The sequence below is a fragment of the Anabas testudineus genome, chromosome 11 (genome assembly GCF_900324465.2).
Source record: "Anabas testudineus chromosome 11, fAnaTes1.2, whole genome shotgun sequence".
In the NCBI taxonomy this organism is placed as follows: Eukaryota; Metazoa; Chordata; class Actinopteri; order Anabantiformes; family Anabantidae; genus Anabas; species Anabas testudineus.
The window spans coordinates 8,104,251-8,128,154 of NC_046620.1; the positions used below are offsets into that span (position 1 = coordinate 8,104,251).

The following is a 23,904-nucleotide window of genomic DNA, read 5'->3' on the forward strand; positions in this document are numbered from 1 at the left end:
TGTGTGTGTGTGTGTGTGGACGTTTCTGTGTGGGCAGCTGGAAAGGAGGTTGTGCAAAGGAGTGTCATAAGAAGTGGATGCACATTCGCAGACAAAGACACACGGCACTCAGTCACTCTTCCTCAGTGTGCACTGCTGAAGCAAATTAAGGAAGCCTTGGCAGCCTTTTAATGGTCTGTCACAGTCTAACAGGTTTAGAGCGCTTACAATGGACCCAGGCACTAAGCCCGACAGCTCGCGCTTAATTGTTCAGAACCTGTGTGTGTGTGTGTGTGTGTGTGTGTGTGTGTGTGTGTGTGTGTGTGTGTGTGTATTGTTAGAGTCATTCTTGCCTGTAACTAAAGTCATTGATTCTCATTATGAGAACAGATAAGACAGACACTTTGTGCTTGTCAGTCTATTGGTCTTACTGGTTCAATAAAATGAATACTAAAGCTAAAATGTTAGGATAAATATTGTGTCAATATCTGTTTGCAGCTACGCTCTGAATGTTATTTTGGAGAAACTGATCCTAAACCGAAGATATTCATTCACCATTTTGTTCTCATTCACTTGAGTATAGGATTTTTTCTTTAATTTAGTGGCTATTTCCCACACAAAGGAAATTTCTGTGCAATTTCAAATAAACCATCCCCAGACAGAGACAAAGACATGCATAAGTGGATTGAGGTATTGACTGAAACAGCCAATAATAAACAAAACATTCAGTGTCTCAATTTTCAAGAGGTGCCTGAAGAAATCAAGAAAGCAAATAAAACCATTTGTTTTTCACTCTGGAACCCACTCTCTATCAGCCAGCAAAGCGGCCCACGAAGGACGGTGTGACAGTGCCTAAAAATCTCTCCTAAATGGTTGGAGATGCTGAGCTGTGTGACCTAGAATATGTTTGACAATCTTCTTTTAATTAGGCCTTGAAGACACGACTCATTCCAACTGTTGTCCCGAGAGCTAAATTAATTACTGAGACAAAGCCCATTCTAGCTCATGGCAAAGATGAATCATTGCAGTATTTGGGGAATGAGCAATGCTCTTCATTCAAGGGCTGATGAAAGAGACTCAGACTAAAGTGGAAGCTTCATCACAAAGTCTCCACCAGGCTCCCCCAGCCGCACAACACATGTACAGTACACATCGGCATCTGCTGCCTCTGCTATCAGGAATTCATAACTAATCTTCTCTGGGATGGAATATTTATTTGAAGAATGCGTGGAGTAATATTATCTGGAACGGTTATGACAGTCACAGTACATCTTAATCTGCCTAGTACATAACATTTCTCCCCTTCCCTTCCCTTTTCTTTCCTTTGCACCTTACTTGTGTTTTCATTCTAAATGAGCTGATCATATCGCTTCCCTGGACAATTCACAGATGACTACCTTCATCTCGGTGGCTTTGAACAGGCCACCAGCCAGCGGACACGCCCTGACCCACTGCCAGCAGGCGACCATTCATTCAGCTAAACGACTGTGTCATCTGTCAGCCTGTATAAATGGGTGTTTGCGAGTTATAGCTAATTAAGTTAATCACAACACCATGAGTTGTGCCAGAGCTTTGGCCTCACAAAGAGAGACAGATGAAAAGTTGAGTTGGAGTTATGTCACACCTACACACGATGATTGTCCACAGAGGAAATGCACACAGATTTCATTGTGCTATTATAGTCACATATAAACAAACAAATGGTCCTATTGTTATAGTAAAATTCTAGATTTCAGGATCTGGTTGCTAATACTAGAAAGGGCCAACAGACCAGTAGATGGACACTTTGCATTCAAATATTTGATAACGACAAAGATGTTTGCTAATTTCTCTCTGTTTTTGTTCTCTTTTGTGTCCCTACCTCTCTCTGTCTCTGGTTATCACCTATTTTCTCACAGTCTAGCAATGTCCTTTCTGCCTCCTCTGTTTTTTAGACCTTGTGAATCTGGAGATGTGTTGGGAATCCCTACTAGCAGGTTTGTATTGACTGAATGATTGGCCGGTGTGTGCTTGGTGAATTTAATGAGGTAACAATCAGAGTTTGTTTGGGCGAAACCATCAGATTAAATTGAAGGGTTCACGGCGATGTCCATGTCCTTAGATAAAAAAGAGATAACTTACTCCAATGTTTTCATTAGGCGAAAAATTTGTCTTTTTATTAATGCCTGATAAAATCTGATCTCCCCATGCAGAAGTAAAGGATAACATACAGGACAGATTGTCGGCCACGTGCTCTTACATTAATTCCCCAGCCGTGCAGTATGCATTATCATACAGCAGGGAGAAGCAGGTTTTGTCCTCTGCAGCACATGTGTAGGTGTGTGTGTGTGTGTCTCTATCTATATGTTATGAAGAGAGATGAACTCTGCAGTGGTACATAGACGCAATGCGGGCTGGCCCTTGAGTTTTTCCACATCCGGGGTATCTATCAAATTAAGACAAAAGGATAAAATAACTTCAGCTCCTGCTTTCTCAGACACAAACATAGTCACATCTGCACGAGCTCTGATTAACTTGATCAATATACATGGAAGCAATTAGCTGAGGTAGACAATGCTGGTAATGCAATCTATCCCAATTGTCTCCAGTTAAATTATCCAATACAGCTATTAAACCACAAATGCAATATTGTGATTGCCAAGCAAGTCTACATGCAAAATAATGAAACACTGTCCTAAACATGAGTGATATCTGGACTTAGGAGGACAAGATGAAAACATCTGGATATAAAGCACTACTGAGATAATCTGCTGACAGAGGAAGCATACCATCAGAAATGAAACAGCTCTGGGGTCAGAGAGAAAAATGTGTTTATATAAGCAAGGAAAGTTGCCTAAGAACGCACCCTCTTTTTCAGCAATGCCTCACTGCCTTGTTCAGTCACACACAGAACAGCCAGGAGAATAAGGGTGTGAGTCAAGAACGTCAGTAGAGAGCATTACATTTTTCACTTTACCCCTTATCCCCTAATCCATGGGTCAATGTAGAAGTCACTATATAACTATATAACCATGATCGTCCATTCTAAACTATGTTATCTCCAGTAGAAAATGGTTAATGACTATAAAAGTACCAGTCACAATGAGGTTCAGGTGCTTAGCGGGCAACAAAGTGTGTAGTATAATGAAAAGAAAAAATTGGAAACAAAAACACGTACAAAATTAAAATACATTTCTCATAAAGACATCATTTTGGACAAACACTATAATTTGCATACCAATAATTAGCTTTAGAGGCTTGTTAACAACTTCGTGCTGATGACAAGATCACTGGAGCAGGAGAACGTGTTAGCTGAAATTAGTTTTTCAAGCATTTTTCTTCTTCGCTATGAAAAAAATGTAAAAACCCTTTTCAAAAGAATAATATGTTGTAACTGATCTTGATGCAAACGATTATTAATGTAAAATCCCAGATAAACACAAAACACAGAAGCAACTGAGAATTATAGTGAATATTTACTATGTAGTTTTGTGGTCGGCCATATGTACTGCAAAGTAGCTTGTTAAAAGTATAGAGAGCTGAAAGCTACATGTAGAATACCAAATTCAATGTATAATGTCAACAATTCACCTGATACTGTATGCATCACCAATAAATGGACTCTGTCACACCATTTAGGGCAAAGTACACAGAATATTTCCTTTTCTTTCTTTTCCTTTTCACTGTGTTTGTGATCAATTACAATCTACCAGAAAATCTATAATGTGAGCCTAAGTCACAGTCAAGGCTAGTCTTAAGTCTTTGCAGCCCATGTGGCTTTAAGTAAAGAATCCAATAACACCATGTGCAATCATTAGCTTGTCAGGTTTTATTACACTAGCACCTGTAGGGTGGTCCACTCACCCCAGCTGTTAACTAACCTGTTGGAGTGTTTTGTTATTAGTACAAAGAGAGCCATGGGGTTTGATGAGAGGTAAGACACTTCTTCCTCTTCCCCTTCTCAAGCTCTCTTGTACCATCTGTCTTCGCCTTCTTTGTAATTCTGTACTTTTCCCCATTTGTCTCTTGCCTGATGTTGCGGTCTACATCTCAAACTCCATGTTACAGTTGGAGTTTTGTCCAATAAAAAAATCTAATAAACTTAAAAAGAAAAAAAAAATAAGTCAATGAATGTCAAACTTTCAGTGTTGTTAAGATAAAATTACAGATCATTAATTAAAAAGTCATCACAGTGCAACACATTGTGTAAGATTGTATTTGGACGCAGCAGGATCTTGAGCTGGATTCTATGGCAATGCAATAGTTTTAGTGAATTTCAAGGACCATAAGTCAACACACACATACTGTCTCTAGACACATACGTCAACACAGACTTCAAGAATGATACAGAATGTGTTGACTTTCACGACGTACTTCTGACAGTGCTGGCATGTCATACTGTACTTACTGAACTGGAAAAAATGTTCCTAGTGAACAAAATCCAGCCTCAATTATGTTTTAACAAAAATGTATTTTACAAGGCAAATCTGCAGTATGTAGGAGTTGGTATTAGCATATTCACAGGGAATCGTCTGCTAACTTCTACACAACTTTCTCCAGTTATACCATCTTCCCCCTGAGGGATCTTCATCCCATATGTGGAAATGTATCAGCTTCCATTGTAATTACAAACCCACTGGAGGCAAAGCTTCTTGATCTCTTTTGGATCCTTGCTTGCTTTTCTTTTTTCTTTTATTTACTCACCTCTCTCAGCCGAGAGGACAGACACACGCTGAGCTATCAGTTCTGTTTTTCTTCCTTTTCTGTTGGGCATTCTTTGCATCTAATATGCCTGAAATTAGAATAACATTTAGGGAGGCAATAAAATGGTGAAGTAGAAAAGGAGGATGTTTGAGAGAAACACGCTGTAAAAGAGGGGAGTCTACTTTGTTAAGTTAAATGCAGAGATTTATGTTCCATACACAGTATGTGTTGCAAATAACAAAATGTAAAAATACACAATGTAAACTCAAGGCTTAAACCATACACTTGTTTACTGTTAATTTTGGGATTAGCCATCTCTAGGCACTGTGAATCCTGCTTGGGGCTTGTTGACTTGTAACAAGGCAGGACACAGACACGATGGTGAAGGAGAAATTGGTTTCTGCAGGGAAGAAATGAAAACCTCCCCACTGTCCCATGAAAACAGGCCAGTTAAAGTCAGCACAGTGTGCCGTGGTTTCAGCAAAGAGGTTCAAGATGAGGGTAAGTGTTTGATGACCCAGTAGTGATCTGCAACCAACTCCAGTAAGGCAAGTACTGTGACTGGTGTGGCCTACCAACATCCCACAAAAACAGAAAACACACACAGAACAGAGCATAACAACCTCACAGAGGTGTGTTGTGCACTGTTTCCAGAGTGTGTTGTCTGTTTCAAATCAATTCAGGGAATTTTTTACACTATCAAACTCTGGCTGTTGGTTTTGTGAGGGACCAAATTGTATTTCCTGGAATGTCTCAGACTAGAAGGGGTATTATAAATAGTGACAGAGACAGATCTACTGCAAATGGATTGACACTCTTTCTTTTCGTTAGACTGCATAGTTACATCACAGGCTACCCAGATGGGAAAAGTAATTAAATCAAGGATTTTATTTGAGTTACTTAAAAAAAAACACCTCCATAATACCATCCACTATAATCAAGTACAGCACTGAAAATGTTGGAACAATACTTGGACCATCATCACACTTACTGATAACTTGCTCTGAGGGATTTCCTTTTTTGTTTGTTTTTACAAAACCCCTCTTTCCTGTAAGTTTGCCAACTCATGTAGAATGGGATATTACTGTATGTCATGATGGAATATGGCTAAGACCTGATCTTTGGCATCTAGGCTCTAACTTCACACGAGGAAGCGCTTTACTCACAGCAGAGAGTGAAAAAGAATAGTAACTTCTGCCCTATGCAACATTAAAATGCTGCTTGGTGGAGATGAAAACCTTTAAACTTTTAAACTGTTCTGCATCTGTTCTGTCTGGTGTCCAGACACAAGCGGCCATTAAGGAATGTACCCCGAAAAAATTTATTCTACTTTTAAAATTACCATTTAAAAAAACGCTATACACTATGTTAATTAAACCTTTGGAATGATTTGTCCAGTTTAGATCAGCTGCTGAAAGTACTGAAACAATGCAGGATACTGTGTGTGGACGTTGATGGCAATGACTGTTCTCCCCTGGGGAGTGGCAGTGAGAACAGAAAGGACCACAATGTTCCCAAAAACTTTCTGAGAAATACACATGTGAAAGAGTCCCACCACAACCAGACCAAGAGCCACAGCTTTCACATCTGTCTTGCGGAAATGTTTTTGCTTCTTGTTTGTGCACAATACAGTTTAAAACACCCAAGCTCCACTAAGACTACAAGGTGGTTGTAGTGGAAGTGATGATAGCGGTAAAAGTGGTGTTGGACACAATGGCAACAACTATGTAAAACGAGTGGAACCAGTGATTATAACTTGAATGCTTTATGAAAATGACACAACAACGAGAAATAATGTCCTTCCTCCGCGCTAAACAGCACCTCTGTCTGAATAACGTGCATCACAGCAATAACATAAAAAGAAGCTAATGCAGGTGATGAGTATGATATCTAAATCCAATCCAATTCTTCACTCGTTGCAAGCAAGCACTTCAGGGTAGTCTCAACATGTTGGCATGTAGGTTGCTGGAAATTCAAATGGTGCATATGTGAGATGAGAGAATTTCAGTGTTGTAATGGAAAATAAGAAAGAATGGGACAAATATTTGGTGTGAAGCCTTGTAAATACATTTATTAGAGGAAGCCATACCAAGAAATAACAACCTGCCAAATCTTTGTTTCCAGCTCTGTGACTGTGACAGCAACATGACGATAATAAAATCCTCAATTTGGCTCATGCCTGAGTTCCAGTCACACCCTGAATGTTACATTAGAAAACCAGATCTCACCAATAAAGTCAAATCAAACGGATTGCAGAACAGCAATTAATTCCAAGGATAATGACAAGGGAAGCCATCCAAAAGTGTCTCTACCTCAATTAGTCTCTCATTGCACTGTCGATGCAGAGGATGGATGAAAGAAAAACAAATTAAGTTGCAGAGAAGAGAGAGGGAGACCAAGGGTGAAAGCAAGAGATAAAGTGGGGAAAGGTGGGAGGAAGAAATACTAAGAGGAAGTGATATATACTCCATGAGGGCCTGAGAGGAAAGAGTGTGGGGAAAAAGGTAAAGATTAAAGGAGAAAACATAGAGAAAGGAGGGTTGGGAGCGGAGGAAGATGAATAAAGAAAATTTGCTGTGTGCATAACAGCTTCCGTGATAGTAAGAGCCACTAATGGACACCAGGGAGAGAGTGAATGGAAGTAAGAAGTGTGGCAGAGAGAGTGGGGAGGTATTCTGAAGGATGACAACAGACAAGTTAGAAGGGAAAGGATGACTCTGAGAATGAGAAAGAAGAAATCTGCAGTACTCACAGGTGTATGGGCTGAGCAGTAGGAATAGCTTGTGTGTGTAGTCTGATGGTGGTGATGTGGGTGTTGCTGGTGGGCCAGGTAATGCTGCACACTTCCACGGGTGAAGGTAGTGCCGCTCCAAGCCCCTTGGCCATCACTGCTAACAGTAACCCAGTTGGAGCTGAGGCTTGGACTCATGGCTGCTGGCTTACTGGTGTGGTAACCTCTCACTGCTGCACTGGGCTGTGGAAAGGAAGGATGGGGACAAAGGGGGTAAAGGGAGTGGAAGGAGGGAACAGGATATAGGGAGAGTGAGGAAGGGAAAGAAGTTGACATGGGTGAGAAAGATAGAAATTGTGAGGGAATGCAGTGACAAATGTTATCGTCAAGAACATCACTAGAATAACTGCAAGCAGCCTTACCGCTGCAGCAGACAAGCGCTGACAACTGAATGCCCGCTCACTGACCTGTATCAAAAGAGAAAGCAGGATGTGGTGTTGCTCTAAAATCTGAATACCACAGCATCAAGATTGTTCTCACACGTTCTTTTCACTCTTTCTCCCTCCCTTTCTCTCTATGAGCACCACATCTTGTGAACTCTGCTTCTGTCACGGTCGAGATGTGTTCTTGCTGGAAAAGTGCTGATTGGTTTGATAAGATGCTTGGATTACAAGCTAGAAATGTGCTTCCCAGTGTGGCATAATGCAGCGGCTATAACAAGGTCCAGGAAACACAGGCCTAAATCTGTTGAAAGACAGGCTTATACCACTCTAAGATGGGTTACCTCGGCTGTCATGGCCAGTGAAGCACAGAAAAAAAAACAGGACACAGGTTGACAATGCCGATCTGTGGCATTTTAACGAGACCTAGGGTACATACTATAATATTTGCCAAATCTAGCAGGGCTAATTAGAAATAGCTTTAACCTGAATTATATCGCCAATCATGATAGGGGTACATTCAGATAAGTGTGCGCAAGGTGGATGAGAGGAATACGTGCATGTTTACTCCTCCAGATTAAAGCAAAAATGTGCCAACCATGAATTACCTTTTAGCTTATGAAAGAACTATGTTTTGATTTTGACAGGATAAACACTATAAAAAGTCATCTCACTGAGTGAAAAATTAAATCATTTAAATAAAAATGTGTGTAAATGTAAACCACAAGTCTTTCAAATCTACTGTTTGCTGAACCAGTGATTTAAAGCCTGTTGCTCAGTTGGTAGAATAACAGTGTCCATTTTTTTAAGTCCCTGTCTGAGCATCAATATTTTTCAGGGGTGGCTGTGACCTAGTCATCCTTGAACCACAGGGTTAGTGGCTTGAGTCTTGATCCCTCTTGCTTACATTGCAAAGTGTCCTTGGACAAGATACTGAAACCCCAGGCAGTTTAGATTTCTGTGTTTTACATCATTATAAATGTGGTTTTGGACAAACTAACCTTTGCACTACTTCTTAACATATTACACCGTAGATAATACAACAATAGGTTATACAATAGAGAAAGCAGTCATTAGTTTCAGCCATGATGTTTTAATACAATGGACTAGCATTGGTGTATTACACAAAAAGATAATTACTAATTACCTAATAAAGACATTTTTGTAGAACACTTAAGGTGCTCTGATATTGTTTCTTCTCACTCCTATGTCAATTTTTTTTATAAAGCAGTCTAAAGACGACTTTGCCAATATTTAATTTCCATGCATGAACAGAAAAAGGACAAACCACCTCGAATGAAGCACAGCTGCACAACACCAGTGAGCATTAACAGTCCTCTTCAGGCCCTGTAGGATTTTCACTGAGGTCAGAGGCCACCCCACACAGGGGAAACTGTGGGAGAGTGATGGCAGCAATATAGACTCACAGCTGTGCTTAGAGGGCTTGCCAGGCCCATATTCTTTATTAGAAAAAAACGAAGGGGAATACGTAAGCTAAAGTTCAGAATAAGACGTACAATATATGACAACAGGTTTAGAATTCATGTTAATATAAAACAGAAGGTGGCTGTTTGCCTCACAAGGATAAATGCATGTATGCAGTACAGTAAAGAGTCATAGAAGAGAATAGAGGCCTGCTGGTATTATACAACTAGTCTCAGTAAAATAATAAACAAACATGGGAAGCACTGATCACCAAGGTTAAAACCGTGTCAAAAATAGAACTTCAACTGAAGGAAAATCTTGCAAGTTTATATTTATTCCTGCTTTTATTAAACCCTTAACTTTAACACTCTTTATGCTGTACCAACAACACATCAGGATTTAGAGCCATGACTCACTGATGCAAGTTACTATAGAGACATTCTCACACTATTATACAGGCACTGCAAAAGCCAGAAGGAAACGGGAAGCCCAAAGAACGGTACATTAAGCTGCATGACCTCAGCTGCTACTTTAATGCAAGTATTCACCAGTTCATAGAGTTTAAGTGCCGCCCTAAGCCATGCAACAACCTCCACTGGTCTTATAAATGAGCATTATTCAGCCTAAGAGGAAGCTAATGCATCTATGCGGAGGTGTTTCGTTAAAGACCCTCTCAGGGGAGAGATAAATTTTAAAATATGTTTCATGCATCTAACGTCTATGGGATAACAGAGTCATGATGAAAACATTTTAAGGTTGGGTTGCTATGCTGCATGAGTGACAAAATATTCTCCTTTTACATCACAGGACCAGGGCCATGTTTTAACATGAGACTGAGCTCAGGGGGTCTTGACATTCCTCTACTGGAATGCATGATTGGTCCCCAGACTCAGATTCATGTCACAAATTTTCACCGACTCGTCAGAGAGCTACCCTCTTATTTCTATTACTCATATTTCTACGTATTATATAAAGGCCACTCAGATCTGGTTTCTCAAGGTTTTCTTCTTCTGAAGGGGTTTTATATGCAGGCAAACAGATGTGTGTATGTGCTGGCATGTACTGTATTTACATGTGTATGTGAGGGCACCCGTGTGTTTATGTATCTGTGTGTGGTTGATTAGCTCAAAATTTATCAAAGGGGATGCTAAAGCAGAAAAACATTGTTTTAAATGTTGTATGTTTACATTTGTGAGGAGTGTTTAGAGAGAGTATCTTCAGAAAGTGAGGATATCGTGGCTTTTATTTGTCTTTGCATGCAGAGATTGCACGCTTTCGTTTTACGGTTAATGTATTTATTTTATATATAGTTGTAAATGTCAAGATTAAGGCCACATCATGACAAAAATTAGAGTAGTAGCAAGTGACCATAGTAGCAGGAAACTAGGGCTCAGTACTCAGCTCCAGCACTTTTCTGATACCAAGCAAAATATGTCTGTAGCATAGAGAGAAACAAGTGAGAAGTCCAGAAGGTGGTAGTTTGTAGCTGTGACTTCCCAGCCTCCAAATGAGACAAAGAAATCAAATGAGCTAAAGAAATCAAAATGCAAGAGCATAGACCTGGTTGCTTGTTCCTCTCACAAGATCTACTAGCAATAGAATATCTGCTGAAACTTTTAAAAACCCCTAGAAACCCCTGTCGATTCACATATTATTATCTCTTCCAGCATGTTAACCTCTGGTTACAATATAGTATATACCGCAAAAATAAGGATGTGCATTATTTCCTTGATACAAGATATTAATTTAGCTTACTAGAGAAGAAAAATGTAACTTCTTTTGCATGCCAGGATGTTATCAGCACCATTTATTACTAAACATGCAAGTTGAAGCAGAATAATGCTTCACCCTCTGCTATGAAAAACTGAGTGGAGGTTGTGTCTCCATTAATACACTGAGGTGAACCAGAGCATAGCACCTCTCGAGTCAATTTTTCACTGGTTAAGTGATTTTTTTCCTTCTCCTCTCACTCCCTGGTGTCACCACGTGGTTAAGGATGTCAGGGGCTGGACCTTTTTGAATTACAAAACCCTCATCTGTCCTAATTCTCATGGAAATGCTTTCTTTATATAATATGCTGAAAGGTATGGGTCAACCTAAGCTAAAGTAGGTGATGTATATGTGTATTTTAGTGCTATTTTAGAATGCAGTACATTTCATCAAATTTGGTTTTGGTTGTAATTGCAGTGTCAAGTCCTTGGAGATGGAAGTGAACAAAGTTAAATGGCCAATTTTATCATTTCCGATCCGCAAAGAAGACACTGTTTCCTCATTCGGTGGAGTCATTTCTCTGTGAACACTGTGTGACCCCATAACTGTGATGAAATCTCCCCATGAGGTTCCCTCTAAGGAATAATCTGGTCTTTCTGCACAGTTCTTTGCTTTCCAGGAAATATTTTCACACTGACATGTATGACACAGTAGAACAAAAACAAGCTGCAGTAAGGTGTTGAGGAAGCAAACGGTGGCCTATTGCCGAGAGATCAGACTGCTCTTGTATTACAGAAAGTTTAACAGAAATATGCTTATTTATGTGGGAAATGCTACAGTTTTATGGTTTGTGCTTGGTATATTGACTTTCTTACAGGATGAATCAAACGGCCTAAGGCAACACATTGTCTTCTGTTATTCATTTGTTATTTTTGCCAGACAAGTTATCTAATTTTTTCTTAAGGTGCAACCTTTATCTCAAGGTGTAATACTAAACATTATGACAAATAGTCTTGTGTCAGTTTGCCCTCGTTTCTCATATGCATTTAATAACACCCACCTGGTGTGATTATCAGATCGTCCTTAAGGCATCATGTCCCATTGCTCTCAGATACAAAGGCACTGCAATGCAGAAATGGTGATTTGCCACAGCACAGATAACGATTCAAACGTTGTTTCCTATTGGCCTAACTCTACCATTTTGTTCTGAAAGCTCTGGTTTCTTCTAAAAGGACTCTTTCCCTCTCAATGTAAACTCCATATTCTTATTTCAGTCTTATTCAAAAACCAATCAACCAAGATGAATCAAACATTAATACTTAAAAACTGCAACCACGTAAGTAAAACAACCAAATGCCAATGCGTTTTTGAAATGAAGCTTAAAATGAATGGTTTAAGGAGGAGAGGCTTCACAACACAGACCAGAAAAGTCATCCCAGATGGCATTAGTTAGGGGATATTGTCTTCTAGAGGGCCCTCCACGCCTGGTTGCTCCGTTTGGCCAGCTATGAAAGAGATGCAGCTTGCCTTTGGCATCTCTGATGACTGACTTCCTGGAAGCTGTGTTGCGTGAAATGGCCTGCTCTGTACCAGACTCTCTTCTTTGCCAATCCTCATCCCCTCACACCAGTCGCCTTCCCACCGCAAAACACCCAGGCTTTGACTGTCACTCCTGGCAAAATGTAGTGGATGCAGTTTTGACAGGCTTTGTGGGTCACCAGCAGATCCAAATACAATCCTAAACAGCACCCTTGTCCACCCTCATCCTTTCTCCAACGCTCTGAGCCCAAGTTCATGTGTAACCAAGGCAAAGCAGTGGCAGGGCATGTGTGGAGTGTGGGAAGCCTGACAAGTTTTAGGCTGCTTTCAGTTAAAAACGAAAGGAATGAGCGATTGAGAAGTTAGCCTTGGGCCCTCCACACTCACTAGCACAGTGGCAAATAGGGTTGGCAGGGCCAACACCAAACACACTCTCCATCTCTGCTTTTGTCTCCTTCTCCCTCTTTTCCTCTCCGCTCTTCTAGTAATACTAAGAAAACACTTTAGTGATCTGAGATGAGAGTCTTAAGGGACACAGAGTAGGTGGTAACCACAGCAACTGGGTCAGAGGGTGACATATACCAGGGATGGCTGACAGCCACTCATACAAGCCGTACAGTAGTGTACTTAGGGTCAGCTGTGCTAACTTTAGAGTGTTGTGTGTAAGATTTCTGCACTGACCTCAGTTTGACTGTGAAATCTCTACTGACTGGAGTCCCCATTCAAAATGTTATGCCCTTGTTTAGAGGTTCTGCTCTAATCTCAAGAGATCAACAGGATACACAATGTACCCATCCTAAAGTCCCACATTGATTTTTCAAGGTATTAGGGGGCACAATACACTGTTTATGTATTTGAGCTGACAGAAGGAAGGGTGTTTACATCTTTGAGAAACCTGTTTTCATACCAAACAATGCCTTGAGGTGTTGAAGAAAGGGAATGGGATGGGAAGTGGCGGTGCAGCGAGGGCAAAAAAAGATGACAGAAGGAAAGATATTTACACAGTGAGTCTTTGACCTCTGAGAAATAATATGACCCTTCCACACTTGGAGTTCTAAGTAAACCTTGCAAGTTTCTGTGTTGGTTATCCTTCTCTCCAAATATTTTCTTTGGCCTGACACATGTTTATGCTCTGATGAACCATGAGTCCAGGGGCTGCTGCTGTGAAACGGATGTAGAGCCCCAAATTTGCATGTTAACATCCTATGGGAAGCAAACGGAAAGTCAAGGGGGGGTGATCAGACAGAAACCCCTACTTTATTGAAGTCTCCTCATTCCAATAACACCCAGATACCCAAAGCATCGCCCTAACCCTTACCCCCTTCACATGATCTCCCACCATGCTGGGAATAACAAGATGAAGTAGCATTCACCCGCTCATGAAAAGAGGACATAAACATTTACACATGGGTGTTTGAAGGAAGCAAACTAAAAGGACTAAAGTCTAATTCACATTTTAAAAAAACATTTTAGAGAAAAAAATACACGTTCACATTATCAAATGCATCAAACAGCACTCCACCAACTTCAATACATGCACGTCTCCCCTGCATCTTTTTACTTTTCTGTTTTTTTTTTTTTATCTGGCAGAATTACTGATGCATAATTTTCATTTTCAGAGAAGACTGATCAGGCTCCCAATTTCAGTGTTTATGTTTGAACTGTTCTTGTCCAGCTGCTGTCAAACAGCCTGGTGAAGCCGGCCGCTGCCCTTTTCTCCTGCTGACAGAGAGACCGACAGATCACTGTTCTGATGATGGAAAAGCTGAACAGAGGCCAGGGTTGGTGTGAATTGGACATATCAAATGCTTCAGTAGCACTCGTGCATAGCGTCACTCACATCTCACTTTTAATGTGGATTGAGGAGCTGGAGGAAAGGTGGATATATTAGCCAATTCAGCAATTAGTCATTCAACAATTGTGATAATCAATTAAGTCAGTTTCTCACTTAATTGCTTCCCAGACTGAGTGATGCTTTTCTCTGTTTTATACCATTGAAAACATTGAGTTTGGGATGGTGGGCGTATAAAACAAGCAATTTGTAGTAGAAGTCTTTATTGTTCCCCGTGGGTTCTAGTAATCAAGCTCCAACAGCAGGGTTCAAACAACAATTTCAGTCTAATTTGGACAGAGGTTATCTGGCTACAAGTCTTTGGTTATTTGTCAATATGACAAGTACATGGTTCATTGTCATAGGAGAGTGAGAATGTAAATTGCTAAAAATAAAAAGAGAGAGATTGTTCTCAGAGTATAAATACGACAGCTTCAGTAATTTTAGCGAGTGTTCAATTATGGGGTCTTTACAGATGAAGGACAGGTGCAAAGGAGAAAGTCAAATGTTGTTATTATGCACAACCCATGATCCCAGCATAGATCTAACCAAATCATACTTATTGCTTCATCTAACCAAAACTCAATAACATACTGCTAAACATCACACTTATGCCTGTGCCAGCATGCTCATTCTATTTCTAGTTGGCTATTGGTCAATTCTAAATATACTTGGGTCATACTTCAAAATCACACAGACACTTTCCAGATAGGGAAAATTAATATTTTCCAGGTTTAGTTAAGTTTTCTACAGGTCTACAATTTTTGAAGACAACTGAAGCGAGAACGGCAATTTTAAGTATTAATTTTAGGGATTAATCAGAAAAATAAATGAATAGATAAAATAACTATTGTGTGAAGCTCTAGATAAGACAAATTAAAGTTTAATATTGGATAATGGATAAACATCCTCATTGTAACTTACATCAGCCATTACTTGTATTTACAAAAAACTGAAAACTGTAAAATCCTGTTACTCACTCTGGAACATTGAGAAAACCACACATACATTATGTTTTAAATTAAAGGAATCCAGGATGTAATGCACAGTACCTCAACCAGTTAACAGCAGTATAGAGACAGGCTGTTAATGTCTGCTGCTGAACTATGATTACAGCTGTTTACCCACTGGGGCAGTCGAGCTGTGTCTGAGTGGCTCACACCTCCAGACAAATGCTTTCACACTGACATTTTAGTCCTCTTCTTATTTATGCTTTTTATACACCCACTTCTCTGGCTCTGTCACTCTATCTGTTTGCCTCACTCTATCACGGTCTCCCTTTGTCTCTCACTTTCTTTGTCTATGTATGTCTTTCCACCTCTATCTCTCTCTCTCTCTCCCTTTCTCTCCTTCCATCACTCCATAAACTACAGGGGATGATGGATGCCTCTGATTACCTGAGGCCTGTGAGTCCAGCACACTAAATCCCTAGTGCTGTTTAGAGCTCTGTGCCATTAAAACAACACCTACACGATACAGAAATAGGCACACATGAGCACTAAGTAAGCAGAGGTGTGTATGGTCAGAGTAACTAAAAAAAACGTTCAGAACATATGTGAAGTTTGTCGTAACAGCTAATCTTTGGCTTATTGAAAATAGATGAACTACTCTTTGTTGACACCTGTATATTTACAGAAACTTATTCTGAGCTCTAATATGTTTAAAAAATAATTGTTGCATTTTTTTGTGTTTTGGGACCAGTTACAACCATTTGATTGAATAAAACCAGCACAATATAATGAGAACAATGAGTGTGTTGTTTCCAAACTCTTTCTTGTCAGTGTATATTACTGTTAGATGATAGTAAAGTGAGTGATGGCACCATACAAATCAAATCAAATATCATAACAGTTTAACCAGTGGGATCAGGCAGCAGTTAAGTTTGGATGCGTTTATGTCATTGTTCCAGTAACCCGAAGTGAAGACAGGAAATGGAGAGGGGGAGTGAGATGAGAGGACATGAGCATGGCTTTGAGGTGACGTAGAGTATTCCATGGCAAACTCTTGTCTGTCTGTCAGTGGTTATTTAAGTCCGAGTCTCTCTGTGTCAGTCAGTAAAAAAGCAAGCAAGAAAGGAAGAAAGAAAAAAGGAGAGCATTTTTCTGCAGTGTCCTTGGCTCTGTATTTCCTCCAGATGGGCTATGGTTGCTGCAGCACCTCTCAGGATGACGTGGACCCCAGTTGCTATTTCTAGGCCTGCACCCCCATTCCACCACAAACAAACCTGGTGCCACTTTCAAATGTACACACCCGTCCAGGCATCGTGTAGCATAGTGCACATCAGAAGTGCAGGTACAGAGAAAAAGAAGTTTATTTATCTGAATGAAAAATGAAAAAGGAGCAAAAACAGCTGAGTGTAAAGTGTCAGGTCCTTGTTTAGTTATTGTAATAGGGAAACTATTACAGCCTATTTAAATAGACCACATACACCAACAGAAAAACAAAGACATGCAGACACACATACACAGAACTCATATGAATGACAGACAGAAAACGCCATTCTCCTCTTATGGACTTACTCTTTTCTCCTCTCAAGCTTGAAATCTCTTTTCTGTTTCTCCCTCTGGAGGCTGGAAATGAAGAATTAAGACAAGAGCGCAAGAAAACAAACCAAGTTGCAACCAAGTCGGAAAACACTGCAGTCCTCCAATAACAACACTTCTTGATAAAAGTCTATTTTCCCTTCACACTGTCTCCACACAATGTTATCATTTTTCTTTAAATTCAATAAAGTCGCCGCACTCCTCGCAGATGAAAACTGTATAGTTTTGAGATGAGCATGCAGTTTTGTGCAAGTTTCCAACATGAGGCCGCCTTCTGCAATATGACTTGCTGAAATGCTGAGGATGTACTGCTGTGAGAAGCCTTTATAAACACAGATCATTATTAAACCTTGGGATTTGTTTAGAGTTCCAATAAAGCAAAACAAATAATTATCTGCTGAGTTAAGGAAACCCAATGTTTCCTCTAGTTATAAGTTGGATCAAGGTTTCATAATCACTGTTTCTAGTTGCACAGGCTTGCCCTTAGCCACCACAAAATAAGACAATCTCTAGAGGACACATGCATGGACACACATTCTTTGTCCCCAACTGTATTTGCAGCCTTGGGTGAGAAGTGGAAAAGTAACCGTGAGGGACATGCAGAGAAAACAAATGTCAGCTTTACTTTTGAGTGCACTGTTTTTTCACAAAAAACACAAAATCTGGAAATAAATGTCTGTTGTGTGAATTTTCATTTTCCCAAATATCACCAGCAAGTCACTTGATGTGTTTGCTCATTTTTTAGAGGAAGTCTTTGTCAAATGAAAAGTGAACAATTGTCCACTTTACATATCATGGCAATGAGCACCTATGGAGTGCAGATTCCACAAGGCGTCATGCTCGATCTCCTGCTCCACTATCTCTCTATCTCACTCCGTCAACTTTTGAAAGACGGGGCGTAAGGGACAGCAGTAAAAAAAACAGTGATCCTGCCACTCTACACCCCAGTGAAGCATAACAGGGTATGCATGTAGAATCATGACCACATTCCAGCTTCTCTCTAGACCGCTGACACAGGGACATGTCAGAACAGTGGCTCTTGGCCCCCTGAGAAAGCTAGACAGCTATACTGTCACTGTTTAGAGAGGACTGTACAGCGATACCAATGCACCTGATAATCTGGCCCTTTTTTTTTTTTTGGAAGGGGGAAGCTGCCTTTTCCCCGTCACCATCCACAGAGAATAATGATATAAACCTTAAAGTACTGTCAGAGATTTTATAGTTTACTGGATGACTTTCCATTATAAACACAATGGTTTATGGAGAACAGAAACTTCAGAACAGTCTTTAAAGCTACCAAGGAAGATATGGAACATGCAGCTTAATGTCATAGAATCATGTGATCAACTAGCTAAAGTACTTGAATTTAATTAATTAAGTTAATTAAGTGCATGCACTCATGTGTCTGTCCTACGGTGATGGACTGCAAAGAGAATATTTGCTGCTGTTATAGATGCAGCTCTGTACTGAGAGTGCAGCTTCCAGCATCCTGCTACATGCACAACAAGATTCTCCCTACAACAGCAATTGACAGGATGCTGAGCACATCACAACAGTCACAAGCACAAATCACAAGAAAAAAAAGAGATAAATAGATAAATGCATTATTGCCAAATCAGCCAAAGATAATGTGTAGACAGCATTTTATTAACAACACCACACATGAGTAGCAAGCGTGGACAAAATCCAGAACAAGCTTTATCAAGATATATTTGTAAACAACGATCAACACTGTAAAATTAGCATAAGTTTCAGTGTTGAAATATATAAAACCACTTTGTTTTTGTCGAATGAGTTAAAGTCAGATATTGATTCAGTTGCCAAAGGTTGTAGCATTGTCACTCAGGACTGAACAAACACTACCTGGACAGCCAGGACAGGGACAGTACTGCATAGTATAGTTTACATGTTAATATATGGTCATTTATGGTGCATTGCAATTTATTGTATAAGCCAGTTGGCAGATCATTTAAAGCGAACATCATAACACAGAGTGGAAAAGAATGATGTGTCAATTAATGAACATTCTTTTCTGCTCCTGTCATTTCTTAGAGGGCAAATGATTTGGTGCAAGTGTTCACCAACATTCAGCAAAAAGGCAAACTGACAATAAATCAGAAAGCAGTGGGGAGGCTTGGCACAAGAACACTGAGTCAGCTCGAGAAATTTCATGATTTATGTTTGTCTGAGCCATCAAGCTCTGTAATTCCATCAGGAAAATAGTAATAGCCTCTGAATCCACACCACAAGTCTTCCTTAAGTTCATAGGGTCTAATGAAACTATCATTTGAGGTTTTGGTTTATGTTTGGTGGCCAGAGTTTTCAGTGGTAAAATGCATTTCAGTGCACTGCACAACACAAATCCTCCTACTGCAGCACGTGTCCTCTGGGGCTGAGAAGGGCCATGCAGGCAACTGCAGATGTAGGATCACAATTTCAACTTGTTCCACATCCTGTTTTATATAGCCTCTCAAACTGTGTGAGAGGGGTGTAGTTTAGCCAGACTGAATTTAATTACTCATAGTGCACATATATAGGAGGGATAATGTTAGTGTATGAATGTCTGAATTTGTGTAGGACATGCAGAACGTAACAAATATTAATATATATAATATATCTCACTTTATCATCTAAATCAGACTACAATACACACTCAGACTTTGTGCATATCCTGTCTCTCAGGCAGATAAATGAGTGTGATTTCTTTTGACAGCCTGGGTACGGAATGGCACCACGGGCTAGGAGAGCTGACATGATACAGACAACAAAGTCGAGTAAAAAGTCGGAAAGAAACAAGGAGAGCCTAAAGTATGATCCAAAAACAGGACTTGTCAATCTGTCAAATGCCCCAAAAACATAAATAAATAAATAATGTGACACAAAGATGAGGCATTAATAAGAAAGAAAGAAAAAAAAAAACAACAGGCAAAAACAGATAAATGTAAAAAGTACATGGATACATGTAAAATATGCACACCAGACAAAATTCTGTATTTTACTACTTGATAGTTAAGAAGGTCTAATATTTAGGTTTTTACCAGCATTTAGCAAACACAATTTCCCTTTATCCTTATGTCTTTGTGGGCTCAACAAAGGTTCAGACCGTCTGTGTAATAACATCAAGACAGAGATGACTAAACAATATAGATATTTTTAGACAGCAGAGATTAAAGCAAGGCTGTTAAAAAATGACTAGAAGAAAGAGTTGGTGAGTTTTATGGATAAGGGCAAAATCACATTACAGGGACATAAGCACCCACTCAGCTATACTACTTTATTTCATAAGAGCTGAAGTTTTTCAAATGCTAAAACTAAATTGTTGATTAACTTTTTTTAAATTACAGTGATTTTTTCTCAATAGCTTGTGCTGTATTGGTTGGCAATTTGTCTAAAAACACACTTTTGTTCTGCAAAGTGTGACGTGATGACTTTGACGCTCACTCTTTGTCAGAGACACAGAACTTCAAGCACTTTGAGTATTAGTTAGGTACAAAAGAGCTATATAAGTGCAGACCATTTACCATTTAGCATAACTTCATAAGTCGTCACCATGAGCTGGCTTTTCAACACAAGTATGATGGCACTGGATACGTGGGCACTCAGAACATGAGGAAACACAAGACATGCATCTAATTTTCCCTAAGTAAGTGTAGGAATCCAGGATCTGTGCTACACTACACAGGAAAGTGCTAGAGCAACAAAGAGAGCAGCATAAACATCATGAATCATTAAAGACCATAACAGAGAAAGGACTGGGTGAGGGTAGAGGACAAAGAAAAGGGCAGTAGTTTATTTTTATCACAGTGATTGTAGAAAGATCAATAATCAAGGGCATTTAAATAAAACTGCTAATTGATGATGATCATTCCCAACAGTCTCTCTGTTTTTCAGGCTTTATGAATAAAACAAAGTTGGGATTTCAGTAACCAGGGCACATTACGCCTTGACAGGACCAGTAGATATCCAGTAGAGTTGAGGAGTAGGACAGCTGTACTGGATAAGGGCACGAACTTTTAGCCTCCCATAGAGCTATTAAACTTCCTACTGGTTGCGGTGGATGACTAAGGACGACAGGGATGCCTAATGTGACTTTCATTAACGATATGCTACAAGCCGCAGGCTGAGGCAGGCCAAGTCCAAATTGAAAAGTGCTGAAGCATAACTGTGTCGGAAGCCCAGTTTCCTAGCCCCCATAGTCCAACTGATTGAATTCCTGCCTCACCCAGTGAAAGAATTCCTAAGCTTCGCTTATTCCCGTATCAAGTGGGTAAGTTTGGCTGGTTGAGTTTCTAACTAACCTGCCACAATCTGCCACAGTTGAGTCAATGTTATGGAGACAATAGCTCATAAGAAAAAGAAGTTGTTATACTGTAAATATCAAGAGATGACACATTACAGTAAAACACCTCTAATTATCAGGAAGTTAAATTATATCAATTTCAACATTAACATCACAGGGAGTCACAGGGAAGTAAAAGTTGGGTTCATTTTACATACATTTTTGACAAACTATACAATTACCAATCCTGCTTTTAGATTTTTTATCATTATTTATATATAATTTGGATAGATGGAATATATACCTGACACTGTAATGTTTTTTGAGGTGGTTCTTACAGTGAAACCACTGTGACCCTAGTTTACATACACACTATGACCATATGATATGAAGCTTTATATGAAGGAGTGTAGCTGCTTATTAGAGGTAAAGTCTAATACAAACGACTCTTTTCCAGCATGAAAAGCCTTGTTAGCTGACAGTTGAACCTTAGTGCTCTGACTAAGGGGATGGCTGGCTGCTGCAGAGCTGTCTTCCTTCACTGACATCGATAGGGGCTCCACAGGAGGGTAAAGAAACAATGGTGTTGACAAGCAGTATCAGGCCTACCAGCATGAAGACAGGGCCAAACGATTCCATTTCCCAGCCAATTCCATTATCAGGGCACACAGACTTTACTAATGCCTGAAAACAAACAATACACAAGCATCCTTCTAATTAAGCCCTTGAGTAGTGCTGCTTAGTGCACCGACATATCTGTGTTGCATGCCTGCGAACAGGCTGATTGGATTCATCAGCACTTTTAATGTGCTCCTGTTTTCTCCCATAGGCCACTAGAAGACTCCTGGCTGAATTCAATGACCTACCCAATACATTGCATGTTTAAAGCCTTGAGAGGTAGACTGTGGTATTCATGTTTGCAAATACAAAAGCTGACAACACCCAAGTAAACAAGCGGAAATAAGAGTATCAACAATTATCTCTATGTATTGTGATGCTAAACACTGTTATCATGATTTTTGCATAATCAGTCTACAAATACGCAGCGCTTTATTATATTTTTTGCATTATTAACATGGAATTTAAGATACATTTTATCGTTCATGAGCTCAAATAATCTGAACGCTAATTGTTTTCACTCTTTTGGTATTTTCTTTACTGGAGGTTACCTTTTGTGTTTTCATATTCAGCACAATGCTGTGCAAGATGAGATGCTGGTGTTGACTCACTGATATTGACGTTCAATGACCAGGTCGCATTGAGAAATATTACACAACAAGGCACAAAATAATACACAATAAATATAGTGCATCAGTAATAGTGGGAGATACAATTACCTATGAAAATACATATAGATTAATGGTTGGTTTGTAGTTTGGTTAAGTTGATTTGAATGAAATATTGTTGCCCTTGACTTCTGATCAGGCTCTTGTTCATGCTGGCATCTCGCAAATAGGAGAATTAACGCCTTAATTGAACAATGCTACAGTATCTCGACCAGGGAAAATCAAATACCAAGTCATGCAGCACTTATCTGAACGAGTTTCACAGAAAGCTTGTAAAGAAGTGATAGAGATGTTGCAACTCCACGTCATTTTAATGAGTAATGACGACAGGTAAAGTCTTGGTTGATATTTACTTAAATTTTAATTAGAAACAGCCAAAACACAAAGCACCAGAGTTTGTCTCAAAGATGCTTCTTTTCTGGCAGTTTCACTTCTGTTTTTTTAGCAAAGTTTGAATGGCAGCTTTTATACTGGTAGAAATGAACCAAACTGTTGATTTGAATATAACTAAAATGTTAGGCATGAATAAATATTTCATTCATGCCCATTTATTAATCTCTTCTGTCTCCCTTGCTCACTTTCACTATATCCATCGGCAAAGAAAAAATGACAGATGACATATAAATGCACGAAAACTCAGCAATAATGTTGTAAACAACCGTGGCAGTGTAGCTTAAAAGTTATAAAGTCCACTGCAAAATACAATATTTGCAATAGGGTGCTCACAACAAAGAAGGAACAACTAGCACTTTGTTTAAATATTTATCTACCACCATCCAACACGTTAAAATATGAACTTGCATTTTTCATAACTGGAGAAGAACAAGTGCTTGGCCTCAGCCCACCACTGGTGTTGCACCATATCCTGTAAAATGTCAGATTATGTGACTTGCAGGAGCTCCACACCAAGATTGCCATCAAGTAACATTAAGTGCATAGTGCACAGAAAACATCAGCAATTTATCTAATTGATATCCACTGAATGATTAAGCTCAATGCCACTTAAAGATCTAAAATAAACATCACTAACAGTAGGTAGGGCATTCACACAAGCAATGGAGTAAGAATAAGAAACCTGTTGATTCAGCTTAGTCTCACTTTTATTGCATTCTCAAGAGGTTGAAAAATGAGAGCAACAAGTTCTCATTCTAGACAGACTCTCTGCGTGTTATCACAAAGATAAAGACGAAGACCAAGAGAGTAAGGGGCAAGAAAAGAAAGATAAACACAGTGAACAAAACAGCCTAAAAATGGCCATTTAGCAAAGCATTTGAAAGAGCAGTGGACTCACAATACCCTGAGGGGATCGAAATTAATTAAATGTTGGATAGCAACACACATTTACACTGTCTGTTCTTTTGGAGAATGAACCAAATTAATGAGGTGATAACCTAAGATCTCTCCTTGCTGTTATTTTGAAGATGACTGTTTCCTTTAATGCTTCATTTGATGAAACTG

General features: G+C 39.5%; 1 protein-coding gene across 2 annotated transcripts in view; it reads right to left on the reverse strand.

The window, feature by feature from the left end:
• The window catches only part of rbms3 (RNA binding motif, single stranded interacting protein), a 226,793-nt gene that overhangs the window by 167,981 nt on the left and 34,908 nt on the right, over positions 1–23,904 (reverse strand). For both annotated transcript variants that reach the window (XM_026347586.1, XM_026347585.1), the window contains exon 3: positions 7,415–7,636. In XM_026347586.1, the coding sequence (XP_026203371.1) occupies positions 7,415–7,636 (222 nt within the window). The remainder of the gene's footprint in view (positions 1–7,414; positions 7,637–23,904) is intronic.